This window comes from Mobula hypostoma, chromosome 28 (genome assembly GCF_963921235.1).
Source record: "Mobula hypostoma chromosome 28, sMobHyp1.1, whole genome shotgun sequence".
Taxonomy (NCBI): domain Eukaryota; kingdom Metazoa; phylum Chordata; class Chondrichthyes; order Myliobatiformes; family Myliobatidae; genus Mobula; species Mobula hypostoma.
Genome location: NC_086124.1, coordinates 30,483,981 through 30,501,571, shown reverse-complemented (window position 1 = coordinate 30,501,571; position 17,591 = coordinate 30,483,981). Strand labels below are relative to the sequence as shown.

General features: G+C 50.5%; 1 protein-coding gene across 1 annotated transcript; it reads right to left on the bottom strand.

Moving 5' to 3' along the window:
- Positions 1–228: 228 nt before the first annotated feature.
- On the bottom strand, positions 229–16,300 carry LOC134338911 (red-sensitive opsin-like). The gene is made up of 6 exons (XM_063035093.1): positions 16,189–16,300; positions 14,977–15,273; positions 13,963–14,131; positions 2,900–3,065; positions 878–1,117; positions 229–508 (listed from the first exon to the last, which is right to left on the bottom strand). Exons 1-6 carry the CDS (start codon positions 16,295–16,297, stop codon positions 392–394), a joined length of 1,098 nt encoding a protein of 365 aa, XP_062891163.1. The 5' UTR covers positions 16,298–16,300; the 3' UTR covers positions 229–391.
- Between the last annotated feature and the right edge of the window lie 1,291 nt (positions 16,301–17,591).

Sequence of the window (17,591 nt, the reverse complement as noted above, 5' to 3'; positions counted from 1 at the left end):
TGTTTTTCTCGAAACTTCTTAGTTTTCAGTAACAGGCGTCAGGCCACTTGAATCTGGCTATCTTATCGGTTAATTGTTTTATCATTGGAAAGCTGTTATCTTGAGTCTAAGAGATGAGCATGATTGGTTCTTCCTTTGTCTTTTCTTTGTTCCTTTCTTGTTCATTTCCTACTCTTGTAACACTTAATAAAATGGCCACAATCAGTAATTCCTGTGCCTCATTCTTGACTTCCGAAGAACCTTTGGATCGCTAAAGTATCAGGATCCAACATCGAGGACCTGCCCTGTTGTCCAATGTCAGAAATCGGTCAAGTGGGAGATGCAGAGTGGGAACGGTGGAAGTGTTCTCCTGGGAACATACCTCCGACCCGCCCGAGCTGTGATACTCAAATCAGGCTGGGGAAACCGAGGAATTTGAAACCGATGACACCTCTGTTTTGGATGCTGAGGAGAGCTCAGAACCGTCGTCCACCTTCTTCCCAAGGAGTTGCAATATACAGTTCCGGAACTGGCCAGGGAAAGACGACACAGGTTAGCTACCTGTTAACAGAGTGAGACTCCCTCCGCACCACCCATCACACCCTCCCAGGGTCAGACACAGAGTGGTTCCCTCCACACCGTCCCATCACACACTCCCGGGGTCAGACACAGGGTGAAACTTCCTCCACACCGTCCCATCACACACTCCCGGGGTCAGACACAGAGTGAAGCTCCCTCCACACCGTCCCATCACACACTCCTGGGGTCAGACACAGAGTGAAACTCCCTCCACACCGTCCCATCACACACTCCCGGGGTCAGACACAGAGTGAAGTCACTCCACACTTTAGTGGAGATGTGACTAGGTGGGAGGAAACTATGCCGGAGTTTTACTGACCTGTCTGTTCATGAAGATGTAAATAATGGGGTTGTAGATCGTGGAGCTCTTTGCAAAATAAGCAGGGAGAGCAGCTGCCAGAGGGTGGAAAGCATAGCCAGGGTTCAGGGAGGCAAAGAGCGCAAAGAAAGTGTAGGGCCCCCAGCAGAAGCAAAAAGCAAGAATCATCACCACAACCATCCGTGACACCTCCTTCTCAGCCTTCTGTGTGGTCTCCGATTCCTTTTGCTGCATGGCCACCTGAGGGGAGAGCAGCGAGCATCAGCAGAGTCCGGCTCACACCTCCCGGTCCCGCGCACCACCCAGTCTCACACCACCCGGTCCCGCGCACCACCCAGTCTCACACCTCCCGGTCCCGCGCACCACCCAGTCTCACACCTCCCGGTCCCGCGCACCACCCAGTCTCACAACTCCCAGTCCCGCGCACCTCCTGGTCCCGCGCACCACCCAGTCTCACACCTCCCGGTCCCGCGCACCACCCAGTCTCACACCTCCCGGTCCCGCACACCTTCCGGTCCCGCGCACCACCCAGTCTCAGACCTCCCGGTCCCGCACACCTCCCGGTCCCACGCACCACCCGGTCCCACGCACCACCCAGTCTCACACCTCCCGGTCCCGCGCACCACCCAGTCTCACACCTCCCGGTCCCGCGCACCTCCCGGTCCCGCGCACCACCCGGTCCCGCGCACCACCCAGTCTCAGACCTCCCGGTCCCTCAGACCTCCCGATCCCGCACACCTCCCGGTCCCACGCACCTCCCGGTCCCGCGCACCACCCAGTCTCACACCTCCCGGTCCCGCGCACCACCCAGTCTCACACCTCCCGGTCCCGCGCACCTCCCGGTCCCGCGCACCACCCGGTCCCGCGCACCACCGGGTCCCGCGCACCTCCCGGTCCCACGCACCACCCAGTCTCACACCTCCCGGTCCCGCGCACCACCCAGTCTCACACCTCCCGGTCCCGCGCACCACCCGGTCTCACACCTCCCGGTCCCGCGCACCACCCGGTCTCACACCTCCCGGTCCCGCGCACCACCCGGTCTCACACCTCCCGGTCCCGCGCACCTCCCGGTCTCACACCTCCCGGTCCCGCGCACCACCCAGTCTCACACCTCCCGGTCCCGCGCACCACCCAGTCTCACACCTCCCGGTCCCGCGCACCACCCAGTCTCACACCTCCCGGTCCCGCACACCTCCCGGTCCCGCGCACCACCCAGTCTCAGACCTCCCGGTCCCAAGCACCAGCCAGTCTCACACCTCCCGGTCCCGCACACCACCCAGTCTCACACCTCCTGGTCCCGCGCACCACCCGGTCTCACACCTCCCGGTCCCGCGCACCACCCAGTCTCACACCTCCCGGTCCCGCACACCTCCCGGTCCCGCGCACCACCCAGTCTCAGACCTCCCGGTCCCGCGCACCACCCAGTCTCACACCTCCCGGTCCCGCGCACCACCCAGTCTCACACCTCCAGGTCCCGCGCACCACCCAGTCTCACACCTCCCGGTCCCGTGCACCTCCCAGTCTCACACCTCCCGGTCCCGCGCACCACCCAGTCTCACACCACCCCGTCCCGCACACCTCCTGGTCCCAACACCCCTCCCTGCCTCACACACCTCTCCGTCCCTCACACAGGGTGTGACTCTGTGTGTGTGTGTGTGTGTGTGTGTGTGTGTGTGTGTGTGTCTGTCTGTCTGTCTGTCTGCATGTGTGCGTGCGTGTGTGTGTATGTGTGAGTGTGTGTGTCTGTCTGCATGTGTGTGTGTGAGTGTGAGTGTGTGTGTGTGTGTATGTGTGTGTCTGTCTGTCTGCGTGTGTGTGAGTGTGTGTGTGTGTGAGTGAGTGTGTGTGTGTGTGTGTGTGTGTGTGTGAGTGTGTGTGTGTGTGAGTGTGTGTGTGAGTGTGTGTGTGTGTGAGTGTGTGTGTGTGAGAGAGAGAGGGCATTGTTCACCCATGCCCATGGCTGTGGCCAGCCACTCAGTCACTACTCTTCCTGCTGGGCTGAGCGGCCGTCAGACTCCTCACCGATCGAATGGCCATCCAGACTTGCAGGTAGCAGATAATGATGACCAAGAGGGGGAGGATAGCACAGGTGATGGTCAGGGTGATCATGTAGGACTTGACCCCGGGGTCTGTGCTCCCGCTGAATACGTCTGGTCCGCACGAGGTCTTCAGCCCATGAGGCCAGTATCTGGCAAGAAGATAGAGAGTCAGACAGTCCAAGCTGGGTCAGCTGGCCCACTTCAGGACACAGGGAGAGCCACAACTCCCACTCCCCACCCCAGGAGGTACAATCTGTTGTCATCTAACTCTATCAATTTACACAAATCGGTGGAGGAACTCAGCACAGCAGGTAGCATCTATGGGGTGGAATAAACCGCCGACATTACGGACTGAGATGCTTCATCAGAACTCGGCACAAAACAGGCTATTTGGCCCATCACTCACATGCCGATTTTTAAAAAACCCTTCTCAGCATCTCCTGGTGGCCACCCATTTCAATTCAACTTCCCATCCCCATTGCAACATGTCCTCTACTGAGGCCAAACTTATCCCTCTATGTTCCATCTAGGCAGCCCCCAACCTGATGGCGTGAACAATGAGTTCTCCAACTTCTGGTAATTTGTCCCCCTCCCACTTCTCTCTTTCTCTATTCCCCATTCCCTTCTCCTCCGCTGCCCAAATTTCCCCTCCTCTTCCCCTTTCTTCCATTGTCCACTCTCCTCTCCAATCAGATTCTTCCTTCTTCGGCCCTTTACCTTGTCCACCTATCACATCCCAGCTTCTTACTCCATCTCCCCATCCACCTTCCCCCTCACCTGGTCTCACCTACCACCTGACGGCCTGCACTCCTTCCGGTATGTTTTGTAACTTCAAAACATTAAATTAATTCAGATGGAGATGAGTCTGGGAATACAGGTCTGACTTCGTCTTTACTTATAACGAAGCACACACGATCAATTGGTAGCGTGATGACATATGCAAGTCATGTATTTTGACATATAACCCATAATTAACCATTTAAATGAACAATTAATCAAACTATGAATACCCAAGATGACTCAAATATTATTGAAATATCACATACACAACACCATCCCCTCCCCCTTCTTATTCTGGTGTCTTCTCCTTCCTTTCCAGTCCTGATGAACAGTCTCAGCCCGAAACTGCTGACTGTTCATTCCCCTCCATAGATGCTGCCTGACCTGCTGAGTTCCTCCGGCTTTTTGTATGTGTTGCTCCAGATATGGGCATGAACTAGAAGGGCCGAATGGCCTGTTCCCGTGCTGTACTTTTCTATGTCTCGATGACTCTGCTTCCAGCGTCTGCAAAATCTCTAGTGTCTCTGAAAGGAAACTGCTGGAGGCAGTCAATGGGTCTGCCGGTGTTGGAAACAGCTGCTGTTCTGATACTTTGTGTTAGGTATCAGATGAATTGATGTAAGACTAAAGGTGTAGTTTTACTGACCGGTGGTGTGGTGGCTTTAGCATCAGACTTCAAGGCTAATGACCCTGGGTTCAAATCCGGCTAGCTTCCACCCATGCTGGGTTAAGTGTCCCAGCCTCGGCCTTGTTTTAAAAAAAAATTAGTCAAATGCTACAGGAACGGCAAAAACGCCACCCAATGCGCCACAAGACGTGGAAAGGAACATTGTAGTTTAACGTGTGTACTTTGGTTCTAGTTTAATCATCTGTACTTTTCGCAAACTCATTTTTCACAGTAAGTGATGGTTCGTCCCTATTTACTGGCAATTACATATACTGTATCTTTCCATTGGCTAAGTGTTTGCACATCAACCATGTGGTGTAACTGTGCAACCATTAAATGGTTTACCTTATCTAAGGAATTTTTTCTCATCTCGACTATAAAGATGATGGATTTTTCAGAGGGGCTTGTCTTTTAGCTTCACCTTCATTACTTTTTGTGTTTTGCTTCTCAGCTCCCCATTGAGTTTCCCTAGTGTTCGTATGTTTGTTTGTACTTTAAAATAGACGATCGTTAAGAATTAAGCCTGCTCGCCACTCTTGACTTCTGGGAGGACCCCCAGAATATCAGGGAAATAACTGAGAGCCGGCAGCAGCATCTGTGGGCAGGGGGGGGGGGGTGGACAGTTGATGTTTTAGGCCGAGACCTTTCATCAGGACTGAAAGACAGGCGGGGAGAGATCTGGTGTAGAGAGGTGAGGGGAAGGAATCAGAATCAGGTTTACTATCACCGGCATGCGGCGTGAAATTTGTTAACTTAGCAGCGGCAATTGAATGCAATACATAATATAGAAGAAAAAAATCAATAAATAAATCTTATTCAGTATACTTTATATAGATTAAAACTCATGCAAAAAAACCCAGAAATACTATATATTATTTTTTAAAAAGTGAGGTGGTGTCCCAGGGTTCAAGGTCCATTTAGGAATCGGATGGCAGAGGGGAAGAAGCTGTTCCTGAATCGCTGTGTGCCTTCAGGCTTCTGTGCCTCCCACCTGATGGTGACGATGAGAAAAGGGCTGCCCTGGGTACTGGAGGTCCTTAACGGACGCTGCTTTTCTGAGACACCGCTCCCTAAAGATGTCCTGGGTGCCTTGTAGACTAGTACCCAAGATGGAGCTGATTAGATTTACAGCCTTCTGCAGCTTCTTTCGGTCCTGTGCAGTAGCCCCTCTATATCAGACAGTGATGCAGCCTGTCAGAATGCTCTCCCCGATATATCTATAGAAACTGCTATTGTTGCTTTTTTAAAAATAACTTAGAGAGTGCGAAGTGAAGGAGCCTTGGGTCCCACAAGATGCAAGCTTCGATCGCCTCGGTGGCTGGAGGCTGTGGACTCGCTCTCGGCTGTGGTTTGATGTCTAGTGTCCTCCGCGCTTTTCTTGTTGCGCTTCAGCGCGGAAATGGACCTGCGCTTACGGCCTGCGGTCGCCGACGCCCTGCTGGACGATGTGGCCGCAACTGCGGCCGCCGGCTCCCGGACCAGCTTCACTTGCCTCCGCGGCTTGCGGCTGCGGGCGCTTGCAGTCTGGTGTTCAATGTCTTGCGGGTTACTTGCTCGCTTTTTTTGCAGTTTGCGCACTTCGTCCCTTTTTTAAACGCACGTTTGATTGTCTTGTGTGGGGATTTTCTTTAAACGGTTCGATAGTGTTTTATGGGTGCCTGGAATCAGACGAATGTCAAGGTTGTAAATAAATATACTTTGAACGTTTAAGTGCCTATACGGGAAGCAACACACATCAGAGTTGCTGGTGAACGCAGCAGGCCAGGCAGCATCTCTAGGAAGAAGTACAGTCGACGTTTCGGGCTGAGACCCTTCGTCAGGACGAACTGAAGGAAGAGTTAGTAAGAGATTTGAAAGTGGGAGGGGGAGGGGGAGATCCAAAATGATAGAAGAAGACAGGAGGGGGAGGGATGGAGCCAAGAGCTGGACAGGTGATTGGCAAAAGGGATATGAGAGGATCATGGGACAGGAGGTCCTGGGAGAAAGACAAGGGGGGGGGACCCAGAGGATGGGCAAGGGGTATAGTGAGAGGGACAGAGGGAGAAAAAGGAGAGAGAAAGAAAGAATGTGTGTATATAAATAAATAATGGATGGGGTACGAGGGGGAGGTGGGGCATTAGCAGAAGTTAGAGAAGTCAATATTCACGCCATCAGGTTGGAGGCTACCCAGAGGGAATATAAGGTGTTGTTCCTCCAACCTGAATGTGGCTTCATCTTTACAGTAGAGGAGGCTGTGAATAGACATATCAGAATGGGGATGGGATGTGGAATTAAAATGTGTGGTCACTGGGAGATCCTGCGTTCTCTGAAGGACAGAGCGTAGGTGTTCCGTGAAACGGTCTCCCATTCTGCGTCAGGTCCACCGAGAGCACCGGACGCAGTACATCACCCCAGCCGACTCACAGGTGAAGTGTTGCCTCACCTGGAAGGACTGTCTGGGGCCCTGAATGGTGGTGAGGAAGGAAGTGTAAGGGCATGTGTCGCACTTGTTCTGCTTACAAAGATAAGTGCCAGGCAGGAGATCAGTGGGAAGGGATGGGGGGGACGAATGGACAAGGGAGCGGTCCCTGCGAAAAGCGGGGGGGAGGAAAAGCAGGCAGTTTAGTGGAGATTAAAAGGCTTTTAGACTGACACATGACTGTGAAGGGACTGGAGGGATGTGGATGAGACACAGGAAGGGGACATTTAGCATAAAAGATAGGCACAACATTGAGAGCGAAATGGCCCGAACCAGTGCTGTACTCTTTATGTACCATGTTCAATACAATGGAATGCAGTCAAGGGTTAAGTAGGATGGCACGGTAATGTAGCGGCTACCTTAACGCTTTATAGTACGAGCCACCCTGGTTCAAATCCCACCGCTGCCTTGACGGGGCGTGTATGCTCTCGGAGCCGGTTTCCTCCGGCTGCTGTGGTTTCCTCCAGCATTTCAAAAATGTACCGGTTAGTGAGTTCAGTGGCATGGGCTCATTGGGCTGGAAGGGCTTGTCACCGTGCTGTTTTATCTTTAGATAGACAGATAGTTAGATAGATAAATGGATAGACGGAGCATAGAAGGTTGAGGGGGGACTTGACAGAGGTGTTTAAAATTATGAGGGGGATTGATAGAGTTGACGTGGTTAGACTTCCATTGAGAATGGGGGAGATTCAAACAAGAGGACATGAGTTGAGAGTTAAAGGGCAAAAGTTTCGGGGTAACATGAGGGGGAACTTCTTTACTCAGAGAGTGGTAGCTGTGTGGAACGAGCTTCCAGCAGAAGTGGTTGAGGCAGGTTCGATGTTGTCATTTAAAGTTAAATTGGTTAGATATATGGACAGGAATGAAGAAGGAAGTCTGAGAATCGGAGCGGGAGTACGGAAGAAGCCATTTTTGAATTTTTTGGTTTTTTTTTCCATCGGCGTTCAGAGAGGCAGGACTGCGCAGGCATGTGAGGTCGGGCAGTGAAGCACGGAAGATTTAAAAGGAACAGAGCCTTTTTCAGCGGGCAGCATAGTTTGCGGGCAGCAAAGTGAGCCGGGAGCAGAGTGAAGGCTTAAGGGCTTTGGCTCAATGGGCTTAGGCGGAAATGGGCAAGGCGAGGAAGGTTTTGTATTCATTTTTTGTTGTTATTTGAGGAGAGGGGCAGTATGAGTGTGAAGGAAGTTTATTGTTCTCGGTGCCGAATGTGGGAGGCCCTGGAGTCTCCAAGCCTCCCGGACGTCCACATCTGCGCCAGGTGCGTCGAGATGCAGGTCCTAAGAGACCGCGTTAGGGAACTGGAGCTGCAGCTCGATGACCTTCGTCTGGTCAGGGAGAGTGAGGAGTTGATAGAGAGGAGTTACAGGCAGGTGGTCACACTGGGGCCACGGGAGGCAGACAAGTGGGTCACGGTTAGGAGGGGGAAGGGGAAGAGTCAGGTAATAGAGAGTACCCCGGTGGCTGTGCCCCTTGACAATAGGTACTCCTGTTTGAGTACTGTTGGGGGGGACAGCTTACCTGGGGGAAGCCACAGTGGCCATGCCTCCGGCACAGAGTCTGGCCCTGTAGCTCAGAAGGGTAGGGAAAGGAAGAGGAGGGCAGTTGTAATAGGGGACTCGATAGTAAGGGGGTCAGATAGACGATTCTGTGGACGCAGTCCAGAGACCCGGATGGTAGTTTGCCTCCCTGGTGCCAGGGTCCGGGATATTTCTGATCGTGTTCAAGATATCCTGAAGTGGGAGGGTGAGGAGCCAGAGGTCGTGGTACATATAGGTACCAATGACATAGGTAGGAAAAGGGAAGGGGTCCTGAAAGGAGAAAATAGCGAGTTAGGAAGGGAGTTGAGAAAAAGGACCGCAAAGGTAGTAATCTCGGGATTACTGCCTGTGCCACACGACAGTGAGAGTAGGAATGCGATGAGGTGGAGGATAAATGCGTGGCTGAGGGATTGGAGCAGGGTGCAGGGATTCAAGTTTTTGGATCATTGGGACCTCTTTTGGCGCAGGCGTGACCTGTACGAAAAGGACGGATTACACTTGAATCCTAGGGGGACCAATATCCTGGTGGGGAGATTTGCGAGGGCTACTGAGGTGTCTTTAAACTAGAATGGTTGTGGGGTGGGAATCAAATTAAAGAAACTAGGAGAGAGGAGGTTAGTTCACAACAGGGGGTTGGGAACCAGTGCAGAGAGACAGAGGGGTGTAAAATGAGGGTAGAAGCAAAAAGTAGTAAGGTGAAAAGTAAAAGTGGCAGGCCGACAAATCCAGGGCAAAAATCAAAAAGGGCCACTTTTCAACATTATTGTATAAGGGCTAAGAGTGTTGTAAAAGAGCGCCTGAAGGCTTTGTGTGTCAATGCAAGGAGCATTCGTAACAAGGTGGATGAATTAAAAGTGCAGATTGTTATTAATGAATATTATATAGTTGGGATCACAGAGACACGGCTCCAGGGTGACCAAGGATGGGAGCTCAACATTCAGGGATATTCAATATTCAGGAGGGATAGACATGAAAGAAAAGGAGGTGGGGTGGCGTTGCTGGTTAGAGAGGAGATTAACACAATAGAAAGGAAGGACATTAGCTGGAAGGATGTGGAATCGATATGGGTAGAGCTGCATAACACTAAGGGGCAGAAAACACTGGTGGGAGTTGTGTACAGGCCACCTAACAGTAGTAGTGAGGTTGGGGATGATATTAAACAGGAAATTAGAAATGTGTGCAATAAAGGAACAGCAGTTATAATGGGTGACTTCAATCTACATGTAGATTGGGTGAACCAAATTGGTAAAGATGCTGAGGAAGAGGATTTCTTGGAATATATGCAGGATGGTTTTTTGAACCAACATGTCGAGGAACCAACTAGAGAGCAGGCTATTCTAGACTGGGTATTGAGCAATGAGGAAGGGTTAATTAGCAATCTTGTCGTGAGAGGCCCCTTGGGTAAGAGTGACCATAATATGGTGGAATTCTTCATTAAGATGGAGAGTGACATAGTTAATTCAGAAACAAAGGTTCTGTACTTAAAGAAGGGTAACTTTGAAGGTATGAGACGTGAATTAGCTAAGATAGACTGGCAAATGACACTTAAAGGGTTGACGGTGGATATGCAATGGCAAGCATTTAAAGGTTGCATGGATGAACTACAACAATTGTTCATCCCAGTTTGGCAAAAGAATAAATCAAGGAAGGTAGTGCACCCGTGGCTGACAAGGGAAATTAGGGATAGTATCAATTCCAAAGAAGAAGCATACAAATTAGCCAGAAAAAGTGGCTCACCTGAGGACTGGGAGAAATTCAGAGTTCAGCAGAGGAGGACAAAGAGCTTAATTAGGAAGGGGAAAAAAGATTATGAGAGAAAACTGGCAGGGAACAGACTGTAAAAGCTTTTATAGATATGTGAAAAGAAAAAGATTGGTTAAGACAAAATGTAGGTCCCCTACAGACAGAAACAGGTGAATTGATTATGGGGAGCAAGGACATGGCAGACCAATTGAATAACTACTTTGGTTCTGTCTTCACTAAGGAGGACATAAATAATCTTCTGGAAATAGTAGGGGACTGAGGGTCCAGTGAGATGGAGGAACTGAGGGAAATACATGTTAGTAGGGAAGTGGTGTTAGGTAAATTGAAGGGATTAAAGGCAGGTAAATCCCCAGGGCCAGATGGTCTGCATCCCAGAGTGCTTAAGGAAGTAGCCCAAGAAATAGTGGATGCATTAGTGATAATTTTTCAAAACTCTTTAGATTCTGGACCAGTTCCTGAGGATTGGAGGGTGGCTAATGTAACCCCACTTTTTAAAAAAGGAGGGAGAGAGAAACTGGGGAATTATAGACCAGTTAGCCTAACATCGGTGGTGGGGAAAATGCTAGAGTCAGTTATCAAAGATGTGATAACAGCGCATTTGGAAAGCGGTGAAATCATTGGACAAAGTCAGCATGGATTTGTGAAAGGAAAATCATGTCTGACGAATCTCATAGAATTTTTTGAGGATGTAACTAGTAGAGTGGATAGGGGAGAACCAGTGGATGTGGTATATTTGGATTTTCAAAAGGCTTTTGACAAGGTCCCACACAGGAGATTAGTGTGCAAACTTAAAGCACACGGTATAGGGGGTAAGGTATTGATGTGGATAGAGAATTGGTTGGCAGACAGGAAGCAAAGAGTGGGAATAAACGGGACCTTTTCAGAATGGCAGGCAGTGACTAGCGGGGTACCGCAAGGCTCAGTGCTGGGACCCCAGTTGTTTACAATATATATTAATGACTTAGATGAGGGAATTAAATGCAGCATCTCCAAGTTTGCGGATGACACAAAGCTGGGCAGCAGTGTTTGCTGTGAGGAGGATGCTAAGAGGATGCAGGGTGACTTGGATAGGTTAGGTGAGTGGGCAAATTCACGGCAGATGCAATTTAATGTGGATAAATGTGAGGTTATCCACATTGGTGGCAAAAACAGGAAAACAGATTATTATCTGAATGGTAGCCGATTAGGAAAAGGGGAGGTGCAACGAGACCTGGGTGTCATTATACACCAGTCATTGAAAGTGGGCATGCAGGTACAGCAGGTGGTGAAAAAGGCGAATGGTATGCCGGCTTTCATAGCAAGAGGACTCGAGTACAGGAGCAGGGAGGTACTACTGCAGTTGTACAAGGCCTTGGTGAGACCACAGCTGGAGTATTGTGTGCAGTTTTGGTCTCCGAATCTGAGGAAAGACATCCTTGCCATAGAGGGAGTACAAAGAAGGTTCACCAGATTGATTCCTGGGATGGCAGGACTTTCATATGATGAAAGACTGGATCAGCTAGGCGTATACTCATTGGAATTTGGAAGATTGAGGGAGGATCTTATTGAAGCATATAAAATCCTAAAGGGATTGGACAGGTTAGATGCAGGAAGGTTGTTCCCGATGTTGGGGAAGTCCAGAACGAGGGGTCACAGTTTGAGGATAGAGGGGAAGCTTTTTAGGAGTGAGATGAGGAAAGACTTCTTCACACAGAGAGTGGTGAATCTGTGGAATTCTCTGCCACAGGAAACAGTTGAGGCCAGTTCATTGGCTATATTTAAGAGAGAGTTAGATATGGCCCTTGTGGCTAAAGGGATCAGGGAGTATGGAGGGAAGGCAGGTACAGGGTTCTGAGTTGGATGATCAGCCGTGATCATACTGAATGGCGGTGCAGGCTCGAAGGGCCGAATGGCCTACTCCTGCACCTATTTTCTATGTTTCTATGAAAGGAGTGGAGGGTTATGGGCTGAGTGCAGGTCAGTGGGACTAGGTGAGAGTAAGAGTTCGGCACGGACTAGAAAGGCCGAGATGGCCTGTTTCCGTGCTGTAATTGTTATATGGTTATAGATGGACAATTAGGTAGATAGATAGATAGATAGATAGATGGACACAGAGACACAGACAGACGGATAGGTAGATGGATAGACAGACATCTAGATAGATAGACAGACAGATAGATGGATAAATAGACAGTTAGGTAGATAGATAGATAGATAGGCGGTTACGTAGATGGATAGATAAATGGATGGATAGACAGACAGTTAAATAGATAGATGGATAGATAGGCAGACAATTAGATACGTGGAGAGATGGATAGATGGACAGAAATGGACAGACCATTAAATAGATAGACAAATGTGTAGATAAATGGACAGATAGACAGTTAGAAGTATAGTTAGTTAGATGGACAGACAGATGATAGAAAGAGAGAGAGAGAATTAGAGTAAGAGAAAGAGACAAAGAGTTTGGGGAGATTTGCTATGTCACCAGAGTCTGGAAATTGTCTGTGGACGTGCTGTGGAGAGCATTGTGGCAGGTTGTATGACTGTCTGGCATGGAGGTCCCAATGCACAGGGTCAGAAGAGGCTGGCGAGGGTTGTAAACTCAGCCAGATCTATCAGGGGCACAAGCCACCAAAAAGTTAAGGGCATCTTCAAAAGCCGGTACGTCAGGAAGGTGGCATCCATCATGAAGGCCCCCTCCATCCGAGGCATGTCCTCTTCTCACTATTACCAACAGGAAGGAGGTACAGGGGTCTGAAGACACACATTCAATGTGGAACAGCATCTTCCCTCCACCATCAGATTTCTGGACCGCCCAGGAACCCACGAACACCACCTCACTATTTCAGTCTCTGTTTGCACTACCTTTGTGTATTCTTGCTGTAACTTACAGTAATTTTCGCTTGTGCTGCGGTGCTGGTGCCAAGCAACAAATTTCATGATACCGCACACAGATGGAGATGGGTGTGCAGAACACGCTGCCAGGGATGGCAGGAGAACTGAAACATTAGGGACATTTAAGAGACAGATGATAGAAATTTGACGGACTATGTAGGAAGGAACAGTTAGATTGATGTTAGAGTATGTTGAAAAGTTAGACCGTAAGAGATAGAAGCAGAATAACGCCATTTGGCCCATTGAGTCTGCTCCACCATTTCATCGTGGCTGATCCATTTTCCCCCTCAACCCCATTCTCCTGCCTTCTCCCCATAATCTTTCATGCCCTGACTAATCAAGAACCTGTCAGCCTCCATCTTAAACACACCTACGACCTGGCCTCCACAGCCTGCTGTAGCAATGCATTCCACAGATTCGCCACTCTGGCTAAAAAATTCCTCCTCGTCTCTGTTCTAAAGGGACGTCCCTCTATTCTGAGGCTGTTCCCTCTGGTCCAAGACTCCCCCAGTGTAGGAAACATCCCCTCCACATCCATTGTATCTAGACCTTTCAATATTCAACAGGTTTCAATGAGATCTAAATTCAAGTGAGTACAGGCTCAGAGTCATCAAACATTTAATAACCTTTTCATTCCTGGAATCATTCTCATGAACCCTATCCAACGGCAGCACATCCTTTCTTAGATAAGGGGCCGAGAACTGCTCACAATAATCCAAGTGCGACCTCACCAGTGCCTTGTGAAGTCTCAACATTACATCTTTGCTCTTATATTCTCGTCCTCGCAAAATGCTAACGTTGCATTTGCCTTCCTCACCACCAATTCAACAAGCTGGCACCACATAGTGAGCCGAGGGGCCTGAACTGTGCTGTAATGTTCTACGTTCTACTGCAGCGGTAATCTGATTCTGACTCAGATAAATGGCCCTGAAAGCACAGGGAGGGTGGATGAAGGTTCTCACCTGCTCCATCCGAAAATAGGAGGAAGACACCAGATAGTGGACCATGCCCAGGAGAAGATGATGCCAGCAGAGGCCCACTTCTCGTCAAACTTGATGTTCCCAAATGGTTTGCAGACGACCACCCAGCGCTCCCATGCAATGACGGTCAGTGACCAGAGAGCTGTAATACCTGGCGAAGGAAGGACAATGTCACCAACGCAGCTTGTCCCATCGCCAACCCTGCCACCATCTCCAAACAGTTTCACTAAAACCCCTCTGACTCAACAAACCCGTCCTCACCTCCCTAGTTACCCCCAAACCCTTGTTCCCACCCCAACACCCCAACTCTTCTCACGGTTACCCCAAAACTCTTGCCAATATCCTGAGTCCTAACCGTGTCCTCAACTCCTTGCAGTTACCCCAAAATTCTTGTACCCACCCCAACACCCCAACTCTTCTCACAGTTACCCCAAAACCCTCATCCTCACCCTGACCCTCAACTTCTCACAATTATCCCAAAAGCCTCATCCCCACCCTGACACCCCAACTTTGCCCTCATCTCCTCAAAGTTACCTCAAAACCCTCATCCCCACCCTGATCTCCCAACTCTGCCCTCAACTCCTTGCAGGTAACCCAAAACTATCATCCCACCCTGACCCCCAGTTCTGCCCTCATCTCCTCATGCTTATCTCTCATCCCTACACCAACCCTCTCATCTCCTCACGGTTACCTCATATCTCTCATGCCTACACTGACCTCAACTCTGCCCCCATCTCCTCATGGTTACCTCAAAACTCTCGTACGCACCCTAACCTCCCAACTCTACACCCTCATCGCATGGTTACCCAAAAACTCTCATCCCCACCCAACCCCCCCAACACTACCCTCATCTCCTCACGGTTACCCCAAAACCCTCATATCCACCCTGACACCCAAGCCTGCCCTCACCATACCCCAACCTCCCAACTCTGCCCTCATCTCAGTTACTCCAAAATACCCAACCCCATCCTAGGACCAAGGGATGGGAAGTCTCACCGCAGACAGAGACAGTGAAGCCCTCGAAGATGCACATGGGGTGGCCGAGGATGAAGTATCCGAAGATCTGGTTGCAGATGCTGATGGTGCTGGCAAAGAGGGTCTCGCCGAGGTCAGCCACCGCCATGTTCACCAGGATCCAGTTGAGTGGGTGTCGTAGCTTCTTGAACTTCCAGGTGGAGACCAGCACCAGGCCATTGGTGAAGACCGAGGCAATGACCACCAGCACCATCCAGAAGCTGGTCAGGTCGTAAGCCCAGCGGGGGGCTATGTGGTAGTTGGGGCCCTCAAATGGGCCTGTGGTGGTGGGGGGGGGGTGCAGTTCAGGGTGGGAGGGGTTGAATGGAGGGAGGGGAGTGAGTAGGAATAGGAGGGTAAAGGTTGGCAGGAGAATGGAGGAGGAAGGAGAGGACAAGACGGGGTGGAGGAGGTATGGGATGTGGGGAGAGGGCAAAGGAGTGTGGGGTGGATTAGGATGTGAGGAGGTGTGGGGAGGGGGAGGAGAAAGTAGTGAGAAGGGTGGGGAAGGCGATGAAATGGAGGGATTAAGGTGGGGGAAGGATTGGGAGTAGGGGGTTGCAGATGGAGAACAGGTGGGGCATAGAGAGGGAGAAGAGGAGAGAGAGAGAGAGATTAGGCCACAGTGCATGAGTGTTTTCCCTACAACACTGGCAATGAAGGCAGGGCATCCCCATATCCCCACATGACCACCACTTCACTAACCAGTCCCTTGTAAAACCAAATGATGAGGGTCGAGGCAGAGTCAATATTTTGTCAGCATGTTCCCTAGTATCATAGATCCGTCCAGGAACCCTGGCTGAATTCTCCCCTCTTCTCTCTTTCTCTAATCCGGGGGTCACTGGGCAGTGACAGGGAGCAGGAAACCGGGCTGATTTTCCCCCTCTTCTTGGGTGATGTTCAGGATAGCCTCTTGCCCAAGGGGACTAGGGTGAATGTGAGTGTTGATCCCCCAGCGAGGGACAGGGAAGTAATGGCTTTCAGGACACCAGGGAAATGAGGTGGGGTGTGAGGGACAGTCCGAGGAGTCGTACGTGGGGTATGAGGAGCGGTAAGGACCGGACACCCTCTCTGAGGGCCAGACGTTTCATGGAGCAATATGCAAGGTGGGGAAGGGGTGAGAGGGATGAGGTGGCCTTCTGCTGGGACGTGGCACACCTTCCCAATTACCTACCCCCCCCCCCAATCGCTTACCCCTGGTGGAATTGGTGTTAGTGTAGATGAAAACGCTGCCCCGCGTGGTCTCCTCCTCCTCATATCTCCGCCGTGCCGCGTACCCCACCGCGTTCCAGGATTCTGTCATCTCCCTCGCTTCGTGACCCCCTCCTCCTCCTCCTACCCACCCTCCGCCCCGATCTCTGAGCCGACGGACCGTGCACGGACGGAGAGAGCTGGGCGTGACTTTATAAACCACTCAGAGATTTGCCTCCCCCCCCAATCCGCTGGCAAACCCTCCCTCACCCAAAATCCTGCCCTTAAGAGCTGAAATATTATTCTCCTCTTCCTCCCAATACTCCTCTGACGTCAACAGGCAGGCTTGAGTGGAGACTTTTCTGGGCATCTCAGGTGAAGGGCCTCATGTGGCAGGTCAGGAGTAATCAGGATTCCCAGCAATCTGTTCTTATTACTCCCAAGGTCTTCACGCCCTCCCTTCTAAATGAAACTGGGTCAACCCTCACTGAGAGTAGGGAAGTCCTCACCACAACTGTGGAGGGGCTGTGGTCTTTAAGGGTGAGTGCGGTGCGGAGCTTGGGCTGAGAAGTGGCAGATGAAGTTCAACCTGGAGAAGGGTGCAGTGATTCACGTTGTAAGGTTGATTTTAAAGGTGAAATACAGGGTTAAGGACAGAAGTCTGGAGGAACAGAGGGATCCTGAGGTCCACATGCATAGATCCCTCTAAATTGCCACACAGTTGATAGGGTGGTTAGCCGGGTGTATGGTGTTCTGGTCTTCAGTTAGTCAGGGGACTGAATTCAAGAGGCGTGAGGTAATGTTGCAGCTCTATAAAACTCTGGTTAGACCATATTTGGAATATGGTGAACACAGGAGATCTTGCAGGTGCTGGAAATCCAGAGCAACACAAACAAAATGCTGGAGGAACTCAGCAGGTCAGGCAGCATCTGGGAAAAGGAATAAAGAGTTTATGTTTCAGGTCAAAACCCTTCACCAGGGCCAGAAAGGAAGGGGGAAGAAGACAGAATAAATTGGGGTATGGGAAGGAGTTATCTTCCCCACCTTCTTATTCTGGCTTCTAACCCCTTCTTTTCCAGTCCTGGTGAAGGGTCTTGACCCCAAAACGTCAGCTCTGGAATATTGTGCTGCATTCCGGTCACCTCATTATAGGTAGGACCTGGAAGCTTTAAGAAGAGATTTACCAGGATACTGCCTGGATTATAGAGTACATTTCATTAGGTTAGGTTGAGTGAGCTAGGACTTTTCTCTCTGGAGCGAAGGACGATGAGAGGTGACTCGATGGAGGTGTACAAGATGATAAGAGGCACAGGTAGAGTGGATAAGACATTTTCCCAGGGTGGAAATGGCTACTAGGGGGAGGAATAATTTTAAGATGATTGCAGGAAAGTATAGGGGGGAAGGCA